The 13581-nt window shown below is 43.8% G+C and overlaps 1 protein-coding gene across 1 annotated transcript in view; it reads right to left on the reverse strand.

Annotated features, from left to right (window-relative positions):
- nek11 (NIMA-related kinase 11) overlaps window positions 1-13581 on the reverse strand; it is a 44945-nt gene that overhangs the window by 27621 nt on the left and 3743 nt on the right. Inside the window, exons 2-7 of the mRNA XM_084556915.1 lie at window positions 10435-10600; window positions 8504-8622; window positions 8335-8399; window positions 7164-7290; window positions 3395-3544; window positions 3170-3248 (exon numbers count right to left, since the gene is read on the reverse strand). Coding sequence (XP_084413041.1) covers window positions 3170-3248; window positions 3395-3544; window positions 7164-7290; window positions 8335-8399; window positions 8504-8622; window positions 10435-10600 — 706 coding nt within the window. The remainder of the gene's footprint in view (window positions 1-3169; window positions 3249-3394; window positions 3545-7163; window positions 7291-8334; window positions 8400-8503; window positions 8623-10434; window positions 10601-13581) is intronic.

Raw genomic sequence — 13581 nt, forward strand, 5'->3', positions numbered from 1 at the left:
TGGTTTGTCCCGTTTGTCCTAGTAGTGTTGCCGTACCCTGCTGTTCAACTGGCCAATACGCTCAACCAATTATATTCGGGGATACAATGGTGATTGGCATGCCCCCAGGCCCGTCCCCCTCACTGACAAAAACGCCCACTAAAAGAAATAACTCGCGCGCGAGCAGGGGACAGTTTTCCGCGCGAGGAGAGGAGAGTTTCGCGAGCGAGCAGGGGAAAGTTTTGCGAGCGGACTCTGCGCGCGCGCGAGCTGTTTTTCTCCTCGCAGGCTACAATATTGCTCCAGGGGGCATAGATACAGGATACAAAATAGCTCGCGAGTGCTTGGAAAAGCGCTCGGGGGGGAAAAATGCGCCCGCGGATGTTTGATTTGCGCTCGCGCGAGTCTCATTGCGTGCGCACGATTTATGGCAGCGTTCTAATTCCATACTTCAGCCCTTCCACCTAAAGAGATCAGTACCAGCTTCGGCAGAAAGTAACTAACTTCTTCTTCTGTCTCAATATTTCATCAAATCCTAAAACAACTGACAACAAATGTAACTGATCTGGTTTAATTATCTTCTGTCCTTTAGAGTCTATCCACATGATTCTACATCAACTATGAACCACATGGTGACTGGACTGATAGAATCTGAGCCTAACCCTAACTCTGTACCTCAATGTCATACATGTTCCTTTGTCTCCATCTAGTGGTCTAATGGTGGTACTACAGATAATAAACACAACACAGTCATCGAGCAGTGAAAGTTAGCTTAGCATTGATATGTAGCATGCCTTGGTGACTGGTTTCCCTGGGGAGTTCCATGTGTGAACAAAACGGAGGAAATCTCCATCTTCTTCTGGATTGTATAATGATCACAATGGTAGAATGTGATGATGTCCAGGAGAAATAAAATGTCCAAAGGTTGAATTGTGTGTACGTTGCCTCCTGTAGTGGAATCAGTAGGATTTTGTAGCCAGATTCCCTTTCAAGTGGTAAGAACCCAACGTGGAACACTTTGGGTTCTTTGGTTCTCCACATGTCCAAATGGAGAGTGGGCCTGGTTCTATCTTTACTAGAACCTTTGTGGTATTTTAGAGCAGAACTAAATTAAAAAAACATAAAACAACATTAGGACGTGTTGTAGAAGACACTGAATATTAAAATTCTGCTGTGAACAGATGTAAACTTAATTCATTTAGTAAGAAGATAGAATTATCTATTAACGCCTCCTGTCTGCTGAATCTGAATCCGGATGGTCTTTTTTATGTTTAAAGATTTCTAAACTGCTGTTTGAATGACATTAGAGTTAATAAAGAGTTGTGAGTCACGCTGAATCTAAAACATCTGTGTTTCATGTTCAGATCTGACTGAGTCTCCTCCCTCACCGTTTAATCCAGGTTCATTTTCACCACCTCCTCATTAAAGGACCAACGGTTAAAGATTCATCAGTACCGCCATTACTTCCTGTCCCATTAGTCTGTTCAGTGGTGCCTCATCCGTGTGGTTTCTCTCTGGATCATCACATTTCCTTTTCAGTGGAGGTGCATTAGTGGTGGACTTTCTTAAAGGGAACCATATGAAAGCTCTGGGAGCGATTTAGTTTCAATATGTGTGTCTAGTGTTGAGTTACAGCCTCCGTCTGTGTTCTCATTGTATTTTATTGCTTCCTGAGAGCACAGAACGATAACGCTACCAGCTCTTTCTTCCAGAGCTCACGCTATGAAGATGCTCAGAGCCGTGGGGGATATTCGAGGCGGTTAACGGACACATGCAGGTCAACCGGTGAACGCCGCTGTGGCTCCTACATGAAGCCACCGCTCCACCATATCCCACAGAGACGAGGTGCACTATGGAATAACATTAGCATAATGATATTTCAGTGGAAACCATGGCAACCAGAGCCCATAAAAACCCTGATGTGTGTAATCTCTCTCTCCAGGTGCAGCATCCAGCCTGCAGCACAGTTCAGACTGGATCACAACCACAGCATGGGTCCAGCTTTAAGGGGACCCCCTAAACCAGACCCAGAACCAGAACCAGACCCAGAACCAGACCCAGAACCTAATAAGGCATCTCGATCCCTACCTGGGTCGAAGTAGGAGTTTTTAAAAATGATCAGATCTTTGTAGTTATTTATTTTAGGTCTGCCTTAACTCAAAACTTCTCCTTCTTCTTCTCCCGTATTAGCGTCGGTTGGCTAGCGTTAGCGTTAAAGCTGCCAAATAAATAAAATAATAATGTGTTTGTTCTTTGAGGCTCGATATAACATCTTGGCAGGTCAGACTTTGCTCTTCTACAGGCAGATCATTTATCTTATTTTAATTAACGTTTTAAAACTTTTCGACGTCTCTGCTACTTCCTGTTTCTACTCCACCACATGTCAGAGTTATTATTAAACCTTTTATTCCTCCACACTTCCTGACAGCTTTAGTTACACATTCAGATTAATAATAAATTAAAACCTGAGTGATGAGACCGTACAGGTCCTGTCAGAATTTAAACCAGCTCCACCTTTAATGACGTGATGAACACATGAATGCATCGCTAATTAAAATCAAACACGTCTCATGTCATCATCCTTCATGGTTTCATTCTTCTGATGGTTTGGAGCATTTTTCTAACACAGCCTTCATCAAAATAATTAAAACACATCCTCACTGGGATTAGGATCACAGCTGACCTCTGACCTCTGTTATTCTACTCCACTAGAGGTCAAAGGTTAACATGGTCCCAGTGAATCAGGCGGTAAATTAAAGTGAACCACAGATTTATTTATCACGTGTGAATGAGCCACATGAGACACAGACGGAGGTAGAGTTTGAAGACGTTTAGAGTTATTAATGAGGACGGTGGTGGTGGTGGTGTCAGGGATGGAGGGTGGAGGTATCTGGTTCTAGGGGGAAACCCTGACTCTTATCCTGAGGGGAAGGAACCACGATGAATTTATGAATATTTAATGAAAAACTGTCAAACTCAGCTACGGAGGACTTGAGCCTCATATTGTCTTTTAACATGAAACTTTTGTTCTCTCTCAAAACTGACCTGAAATAAAATCATCATCTGATTCTCTACTACTTTCTATATTCTGTACAGTTCTCTGCAGAATCCACAGCCAGTCGACCTGATTTAGAAACACGGGTCAGCTTTGACCTGGAGGAGGTTAAAGACGACTTCTGATTGGTCCAACCTGCATGTTTTCCTCCATGAATCTGCTCTTGAGGATCTCAGCAGCCGACGGTCTGGAGGACGGCTGTTTCTGCAGCATCCTGGTTCACAAAGAGACAAACAGAAAGCAGCTGATCAGAGTCCAAACCAAACATCACACCCTAACCACCAGACCCCCCAACCCCCAACCCCTAACAACCCAGAGTCAGTGTTCATTACTGTAAAGTTAGCTCGGGGTCTTCCTCACCTCTCCATGACAGAGTTCAGATCCTGGGAGTACACGGTGGGCAGCGTTGGGGTTTCTCCCTCCACGATCTTCATCACCACCGACAGGAAGCTGTGGCCCTGGAAGGCATGGCTCAGACAGCACATCTCATAGAGGAGGCAGCCCAGAGCCCTGCAGCAGCAACAACACCTCAGTCCTGACAGATCTAGAAACATCTGCCACAGGGGTCAGTCCTTAACTAACCCAATGTTCATGTTGGCGGCCATCTTTGATTGAGTCTTCATCACATTTTAGTCATTCATAGTTTTAGTCTAGTTTTAAAAGTCAGAATCTTTCTCACTTTGAACGACTTTAAACATCTTCAAGAAACACAACATGTCCAGTTGACTTGTTTTAGCTTGTTCTTCTGATACACCAGGACCTGGTACATCCACCATGTCTCCGTGGTCCAGTCCTGATGCTCACATGTCCAACAGTGGACAGGAGTCAGCCTGGACACCCTGACTGCTTCCTTGGACCACTGTTGATCTGTTCTGACCCACTCCAGACCAGGATCATGGAGCTGTTCTGATCCTGTCGTTCATTTCATTCTTTCCACAGGAACATGTTTAACTTCCTGTCTGATATCTCCACCCACTAACCAGATTACCTGTGGTCATAATGTTATGGCAGGTCAGTGAACTTCCCTGTGCTTGTTCTTGTTTGAAACCTTTCTGTAAATATGACGTTGATCTATAAATGAAGCTTGACTCCGTGACCTAAAAGCAACAAAGGAAACAACATGATGAGCTCTGAGTTCACACAGCGCTGACAGCAGCCGGAGGTCGGCCGGTGTAATTAGTGAAGAACAGATCAGTCAGTGTGAGGAGGAGGAGGAGGAGGAGGAGGAGGAGGAGGAGGAGGTAATTAGCAGCAGAAAGTGATGAAGGCATCTTTGCTTTAATAAGATGAGACCTCAGCTCCATCAGGTTGGAGATTCCAGGAGAAAACACATGAACGTCCACGTGTTTGAGAATAAGATGTAGTAAAACAGGAACAATAATCATTATTAGAAGAACCCTCTATGGTTGTTGTATAGTGGATTTATTCAGGCTCTGCTGTCACTAGCTTTTGTCAGCCATTTCCAAAATGGCCGTCTACGTGGACGCTCTGGTTACGTTAAGAAAATAATTTAATTTATTAGTTTTACATGTATTTCCCCAATTTTTCAAACTGAATAAAACTGATTAGTTAAAAGATATAAATGTCTTAAAATCTGTATTAATTTATGCTATATTAGAGTTTTATTAGATATTAATGTGATTCTTCTGTTCACTCTGATGCTGCAGACGTTCACTTAGTAATTATTACAATTAAATGACTCATCATAACCTGTAGAATATATATTTAATATATATTTAACTAATTAGAGAATAAATAATTTTTTTAGTTCGGTTCAGTCTTTGAACAAGAACAGAAAGTTTTTATTTTCTGCTAAAAGGTAAAAATAAAAAGGTCATATAATAGATGCTGTTAGAGAAATGAATAATAATCTGTTCCTACAAGGTCCTATGAGCACTTCAGTTAAAAAATAAATGAATTTCAATGCCAGGCTTCATGAGGATAAATTATCATTCAAACATTTATTTTCTCACAGTTTGTTTTTCCCGTCAAACTAATATTTTCTGTCTCAGTTGAACGGAGAGCTTAGCTAGCAGCGCTGAGGCAGAGACGAGTCTTTGAGCTCCTTGCGTCCTGCAGCATTAAACACTGAAATAATCTGCTGCTTTCTGTTTGAACACGACCTCCTCTGACATGTTTGTTAATTCATTAGAGTCGATCAGTAATTAGTAAAAACTGAGACAGTGTTAGCATGTTAGTAATGAAAAAAAAAATGAGTTAATTAGTGATTATTGAAGGATGAATGTGGTGTTTGTTTGTGTAGATAATTGCAGACAGAGAGCGGAGCTCATGGACGTTTAGTGGGTTGTTTTTAATTTGCAGACTGAGGTGATTAAAGTGAAGCAGGTACTTAATTAACTGAACAGAATGAAGACAGAGGAGACGACTGAAACATGGAGGACACCGTCAAAGATCTTGATATCTGCCCAAAGATCAGACTGTTAAAGAATAGAGAGTGAAAACCTGGAAAAGTCGTCTTTAAAGGAGACGTTAGAACAAAGGGTTTAAATCTAGGATGTGACAGTAAAATGTTAGTTTCTACATTTACATCCAGCTCCATCATGGACTCTGACCCTCTGGTCCAGTTACACCATGACTGTCCGGCGCTGTCCCGTAATCCGGACTTTGTGAAGTTTACCTCCTTGGTTCTGATAAACGCACAGAATGACCTGGACCCTACAGATCAGCTTCAATCTGTCAGCAGACACTTTGTACTTCAGATATCTGTTGATTTCCCACAGAGGGTGTTTCATTCGTTGTCCTGCCGGCTGCCATCAGCACACAGAGATCACACTCGCTCAGTCTTCTCTGTACATTTAACTCCATCAGCTGTGACCCAGATTCAGCTCTAAAGTGGAGCAAACATCTGTGGCCGTGGCCTCAATCTCTGGAATAAATAACCTTCATCTGGGGACGAATCAGACGCCCTCAAACACACTCAAGGTTTATCAACACAAAAACTAAATTATGAACATTTCAACCAGAACTATCATCAAGGTCATAAATATTGTTTTATGTAAAGTCTACACATTATATTAGTCAAACTGGTTCCTCCAGCAGCCTATAAGATCTCTGCTAAGGTTCCTCTCAGTAAACTACAGATCAGTGTGGATGTGTGGTGAGGTGGTAGTAGTTGATCATCTAAACAGAATCCATGGAGTCCACTCAGTCAAAGGCTGCACCCAAACAACAATAACAAACACTGAACGTTTAAAAGAAGAGAAAAGTTTCCTGGAGACAGCGTCAAGGAGAAACATCTTCCAGAGAGGGTTAGGGAGTTTATGGCAGCGTTGGATGACCAGAACATTTCTGGAGTAGAGAACACAAGGTACCAGCTACCCTCTCCACACTACATTAACACAGACACAAAGATTTATTTCTAGGTTACATTTCTAGATAGAAATCACTTGACAGATCAGCAGTTACCGGAAACCAAGGGTTCAGATACTTTTGCAGCTCTCTGATATATGTAATGTCATACTGGCTTATTTTCCTGAATAAAATGTGCTTGGTTAGGTTCTCTTTGTCTACATTCAGGACTTGTGTGAGAATCTGTTGATGTTTTGAGTCATTTTTATAAAGAATACTTTATAAACTTTTAAGCAGCTCTCTATATATATACACCGGCCAGAAGACGCCTAAAAATGTGGGTTGGGTGTATTATCATCTGGTGTCAGGCCTATCATTGTACCAAGCTGGAAAAGTAAAAAACTAAGCCACCTGTTTGATCGCAGTGTTTTAATTAAGAGGTCTAGATCTGGGGATATTTGCAGGTAGCGTGTTGGTTCTGGTACCTAGAACTCAGACAGGTATCAGAAGTTAAGCTGCCGCAGACAGAAAGCTGATATCTGTTTTCCCTCCTGAAGCAACAACACCTGTAGGAGGTCATCCATCCTTCCCATGATGCACCTGTACAGCCTCTAGCTTCATACCAGTCACAGCAGAGGATAATAAGTTGATTCTATGAAACATTGCTGTCTTCAGGCCACAGCTGGACCAGTCGGAAACTCACTTTATGTTTTGGGCTTTTTATCTGAATCCTCTTTATCTAGTTTCTACACGACTGAAGGGAAGCAGCAACACTCTGATGTGACACCGTTACAGGACTGAACATCTACACACATCTTACCAGATGTCAGACTTGGAGTTGTAGCCCTGGTGGTTCAGGACTTCTGGACTCATGTAGAAGGGAGTTCCTGTGAAGGTGGTCGCCAGGTCACATGATCCCATCAGCAGACAGGAAACGCCAAAATCACCTGGAAGAACGAGACACGTTCCTGCTGAGGAGCTGAACTCATGGTTCATCTACCAACACCAAACCCCATCTTATAGCACGGTAGACAAACTGGATCCTCCTCTGAAACACAGCCATAACATTATGACTGGACTGAGATCAACACATTGAACTCCTCAACCATCCCTGAACCAGGGAGCATCATCCTGCTGGATCCTGCAAGAGGCCATCAGGGAATCCAGTCTCCATGAGAGGGTGGACATGGTCTGCAGCGATGCTCATCTGGACCAGGGCGGCTTGTCCTCATTGATGGACCAATGAATTGTGAATTCTACCAGTGAACTCTAAAAGAAAATGTCAGGACATCTGTCCATGAGCTGAATGTGAAGAGAAACTGGGTCATGCAGCAAGACAACGAGAACCAAGAACACAAGTGGTTCTACAAAAGAACGGTTAAAGAAGAACAAGATGAATGTTTAGGAACGGCCAAGTCAAAGTCCTGACCTTAATCCAATAGAAATGTTGTGGAAGGACCTGAAGCAAGCAGTTGATGTGAGGAAACCCACCAACATCTCAGAACTGAAGTGGTTCTGTTCTGAGGAATGGGCTGCAATTCATATAAAGTCTTTAAGGACGGCCTCAGGTTTTAGGAAGTTCCTGTCAAACCAGTTTTTGGTGTTAACGGGTTAATAGCAGGATAATAATCTGCCTTTTCCAGAGAGGATCAAATATGTGCTCGTCCATATTTGTCCGTGGGTTTTGTTCCACTAACCTGTGGCTTCTCTTCTCTGTGTGCAGCTGGTGATCAGCAAACTAAAAACTGTCATCAGTGTTTTGGTCCGGGTCCAAAGCTGCAGACGGCAGCAGCAGCAACAATCTGCTGAGTTTACTCTCCAAACAGAACGGGCTCAGAGTAAATCCACTTCCTCCTGCCTTCGCCTCATTATTAACTGGAGGCGGGATTCTATTCATGGGAATGTTTGTTGTGGTTGTTAGTCGGAGGAAGGAGCAGTTTAAGGCAGCACGAGTTAATTAGTAAAGACTCAAACAGAGAGAGGAAACCCACCGATTTTAACGAGGTTTTGTTTCAGGAAGACGTTCTTGGCCTTCAGGTCTCGGTGGAGGATCCGTCTGAAAGAAACAGGACGAACAAATATGAGATCATTTACAGTCTGGTTGTGGTTGGAGCTCTTATTTACTGTTGAAGGTATCAGGAACTACTGGATCACGTTCACCTTTCATGCATGTAGTGAACGCCAAGCAGCAGCTGGATGAGCCAATCGATGGCCTGGCTTTCAGGGAGGCTCCGCCCAGCTTGCCTCAGCTCCTCCAGCTTCCAGTCCAGGTCCCGGTCCTGACGGAGGCCAGAATGGACACGTTCATGGTTTGTGATCTCTAAGCAGAGTTAAACAACGATGAATCACAGAAACATCTGATCCCAGTCAGCTCCTTCTGTCTCTGACTGTTTCTCTTCTTCACGTCTGATGTTCAGGTTTAGACTCTGACCTTTGTACTTACGTCTTGTTTTACATTGAAAAGCTTCTTGTTCTCGTTTCTTTCTTAGTTCTGCTGAGTTAGAGATACCAGAGCTTTTATAATATCTCTTTAAAGTCAGTCAGGACACTGTAACATCCATGAAAGCGTCTTCAGGTTGAGTCTATTAAGCTGCAGTGAAACCACAGAGAGTCCTGCACAGCTCTGCAGGGGATTGTGGGTAATGGTCTGACCAGAGACAATAGGCGTGTTCGACTTCATGCAGATCTGTGCAGATCTGACTTGACGTGATGCATGCTGGGTTGCTCATGCTCATAGACCTCGAATATGATTGGTTAAAATGAACTTGTTCAACCCAGCATGCATCACGTCAAGTCAGATCTGCACAGATCTGCATGAAGTCGAACAAGCGAGGCAGTTTGATTGTAAAGTCTCTGAGCTGATGTGGAGTCAGACGAGGAGCCGACGGCAGGTGATGACCATATATGGACTATGGTGATGACAGGAGTTAGTTGGAGCTGCTGCTGAGTCTCTGTCTTTGCACTAATGCACCAACGAGAAGCAGCAGAGGAATGAAACCCGCAGGTGATGGAGGGGAGCTAACGAGGGGGGAGGAGGACGAGCACCAGGTGACGTGAACGGGGCAGGAGGGGGAGGGGGTGTGAGATTCATTAGAGGAGAGACGAGGCCGAGGGTGAAGACGATAGCTGCTGTAACCGAGAGAGAAGGAATGAAGAGATGGAAACTGAGGTGGAGGGGGATGGGGGGACGAGGGGGGACGAGGGGGGGCGAGGGGGGGACGAGGACGAGGGGGGATGGGGAGATGGGGGGTGTTCAGTTTCATGGTATTGCTTCATTTTCTGTTTTTGCTCACAAGCTGAAAACTGAAGAACGTCATGTTTGTAAAAGAGATGAAATGAAATGAAACGATTTTGATTCTACTGACAGAGTGTTAAATACATGTGACCTAAAATAAACCAGAACCATCAGGTCTACGTTCCTGACCCTGGTCTCTATGGACCCTGGTCTCTATGGTCCCTGGTCTCTATGTCCCTGGTTTCTATGGAACGTACACACAATTCAACCTCTGGACATTTTATTTCTCCTGGACATCATCACATTCTACCATTGAGATCATTATACAATCCAGAAGAAGATGGAGATTTCCTCCATGTTGTTCACACATGGAACTCCCCAGGGAAACCAGTCACCAAGGCATGCTACATATCAATGCTAAGCTAACTTTAACTACTAGATGGCTGCGGTGTGTTTATTATCTGTAGTACCACCATTAGACCACTAAATGGAGACAAAGACCCATGTATGAAACTGAGGAACAGGGCTCAGATTCTATCAGTCAAGTCACCATGTGGTTGATAGTTGATGTAGAAACGTGTGGATAGACTCTAAAGGACAGAAGATAATAAAACTAGATCAGTTATATTTGTTGTCAGTTGTTTTTGGATTTCATGAAATATTGAGACAGAAGAAGAAACTCTGACATGATGACGGTGAAATAAAAAGTTTTGTCTGAGTGTTTCTGTGTTAGATGAGGCTAGCTGGTTAGCTCCAGCTATGTGATGCTTGCTGAAGGAATATTTTTTGCTAAAGGTCTGCATGACTATATCAGATGTTGAAGAGACTGAATATATCTGTGGTGATGTGGAGGTACCTGGCAGTACTCTGTGATGATGCAGAAGGCGTCTCTCTCCAGGAAGCTGTGGTGGAAGGTGAGGATGGCCGGGTGGTGCAGCTGAGACAGGAGCTGGGCCTCCTGAGTGGCTCGAACCGTCTCGTTGGGTTGAAGGTCGCCGAGGAAAATCTGCTTCAACACCTTCCTGGAGGAGAGACGGAGGTCAGAGGTCAAAGAACAGCCAAGGACAACATCAAGAAGTCTGGGGGGGTCATCAAGGACAAAACAGCAAAGCTGAAACTAAGACAACTGGACTGGTTGGGTTTTCTTAAATACGTTTTAACTAGGGCCGGGACTCGATTAAAAAAATTAATCTAATTAATTAGAGGCTTTGTAATTAATTAATCGAAATTAATCGCATTTTAATCGCATATAAATTTTTTTCATATGGATTTTTAGTATACCATTGAATAATGACTAAATTTCCCATCCACGGGGCCAACCAAAGCGGTCTCATCAGCTTCTTCTTTCATGTTCACTGTGGTTTGTTGTTGTCTGAAGTAATGAACAGTGTTGCCAACTCCTCAGGAAAGGAAAGTAGCTATTGGCTGTCCTAAAAGTCGCTAGAAGTCGCTAAATGACGTCATCGGCTAATTTGCATAATTTACCTTTTGGATGTAATTGTGATGGACGCTGTATTATTAACGCGCCTCCTTTATCCGGGCTTGGTATTGGCAAAATGACTCTAAAGAGACACTCTGGCACAGTAACTTAAGTTTTTTTTTTTGTTTTTTGTTTTTTAGTTTTCTTAAGTTTGGTTTAGTTTCTAGCCTACAAGTCACAGGCACAGAAGAACATGAGCATTTTTTGCCATAACTAGAATATTTTAAACATTTTTTGTACAAACGGTTTTTACTTGACAAAATTAACAATCTAAATGGATTATTATTTTATTATTTATTTTAGTGTGACAGTGAAGAAACATTTACATCCCGCTCTGTAAACCAGGGCGCGATCAGCGGCAGCTTTGCGCATGCGTCATTCGTTTGCAGTCTGGACGCGGTGGCGTGGTTCTCCCTCTCTGCTCTGACCGCTGCTGCGCGGGGCTACTGTGAGACTGACCGCCTGTGAGTGCTTTGGGACGGGAGAGGGGCTCACGGCAGCACCCGCTGCTTGTTGAGGACACTGGTAATGAACGCTAGTTGGTGCTCCAGTATAATCGGTCCGCCGAAACTCATCCAGTGAGAAACGTTCCGCGGTGCAAAAATAAGTGTGATTAAAATGCGTTAAAAAAAATTAACGCGTTATTTGTGTGTAATTAATTAATCTTAATTAACGCGTTAAAGTCCCGGCCCTAGTTTTAACCATTAATGTCCAGAGACTTCAGACATGAGGTGTGAACTTCTTTCTCTAATCTGTCAAACACATCTGTCTTCTCAGGATAAAATGTCCACCTTGTCCTCTAAACCTAAACCCCCACCATCATTTAGAGCTGAACACTGGGAGGAAACGTCTCCTACACACACAACACGTCCACATGTTGTGTTTGTTGGTTCAGTTTGTCCTATAATTTCTACCCTGACCTGAGGGACTGAGGAGAAGATTAGCCTCCCAGCTAACAGTAGCTCTTTGTAGACACAGAACATATGAACCAGCTGGTCATTGGTTCTTGTCTTTGTGATGCGTTCAGTGTTTTGGTCAAGTCACAGTCGACCTTTGATGCTAGGGGATCTCTGATGTTTTGATGCTAGCGTTGCTACAAGCTAACGCAGCCGTAGCTGATGCTCCATCATTAGAAGGGTCAGTCTAAAGTTTCTGACATCATTTGAGCTTCAGTGACGTCAGTCTTCCACTTCCTTCCACAGACTTAGCTCCTGCTCTTTACCTTGAGGAACAAACCTTCACTGAACTAATTCATCTAGATCTCAGCACAATGCTAGGACGGTGTGGGTGTCTCCTCAGCTCCTCCTGAGGGAGTTAATCAGATGCTCCTCTCAGAGCGAGGCGCCTCGTCCCTTCTGCTCTCGTTAAATTGGCGAGCAGGTCAGGAGGTGGAACGGAGGCTCTGCTTTAATAAGTCACTGCTTCACTTTCTGCTGTGAGGACGGAAACTGAGCCGAGAGAAATAAAACCTGGAGGTGATGCTGTCGTCCTCTCTGGTCTCTAACATCTACGCACAGATTGAAGATGATGATGTTGACTCTTCATCAGTAAAACTGATTCATTAAGTGATTAACGTCCATCCTGGTCCATCTCTACGTCCCTGTGTCTCCACCTGGTCTTAATCTAAATGTGTCTCCACATGCGTCCCCAGCCAGCACTTGAGATCTGATCTCAGTTTGTGTGTCTGTAAATCAGCAGCGCCATCATGTGGTCAGTAGAATATTGTAGCAGCTGCTGTCTCTAATGGATCTCTACCTACCGCTGGATCAGAACCATCAACAGCTGCTGGTTGACTTGGAGACATGATCCAGATGTTGGAACCAGATGGAAAGACTCTCACATGTTAAGATCTGATTTATTCTAGAGACAAAGACTCAGATTAGACCTGAACCCTGGAAGCTTCATCCTGACAATCAGCCGTTCAGTGTGAGGCTTTTAATGATGTGACCCGTTGTTGCTAATAACAGTGGAGGCTAGGAAGCATTACTGTTAGCTGGGAGGCTATGTTCTAGTTCTAGTTCTGGTTCTCTGAACTAATCAGAGTGATCTCGTTAATTGACTCATTCTGATTCAACATGTTGAACCTCCTGAGCTGCAGACAGATGAGGGCCGACTATCAGCTTGACGTGTCTCAGCCTTAACAGAAACATGACTAGAAGACTTGAAGGACAGTCCGTCCAGAGCATCTGAAGACAGTTTGCGTTAAAGTTTCCTCTCAGGTGACAGCTCTGAATGAAGCCGAGCAGCTAAAAACAGAAGCTCCAGGTGTGAACAGGACGACGGATGACGGAGGTCGAGCGGCGGATTCATCAGCGAGGCTTCACACAGCTGCTCCCACAACCTCCCATGAGTCACTGAACGCTGAGCTGCAACAAGTACGAGGACATGGTCCCCTGATTCTTCTTCAGTGGTGTCTGACAAAGATGAGATTATTCAAAAGGTGTAAATTCACTCTATAAGGTGTGGCCCAGTCCTGCCTGAAAGGAAACTTAAATTAAATTAAATCTAATTTTTACTCATCAG

This window comes from Chelon labrosus, assembly GCF_963514085.1.
Source record: "Chelon labrosus genome assembly, chromosome: 12".
Classification (NCBI taxonomy): domain Eukaryota; kingdom Metazoa; phylum Chordata; class Actinopteri; order Mugiliformes; family Mugilidae; genus Chelon; species Chelon labrosus.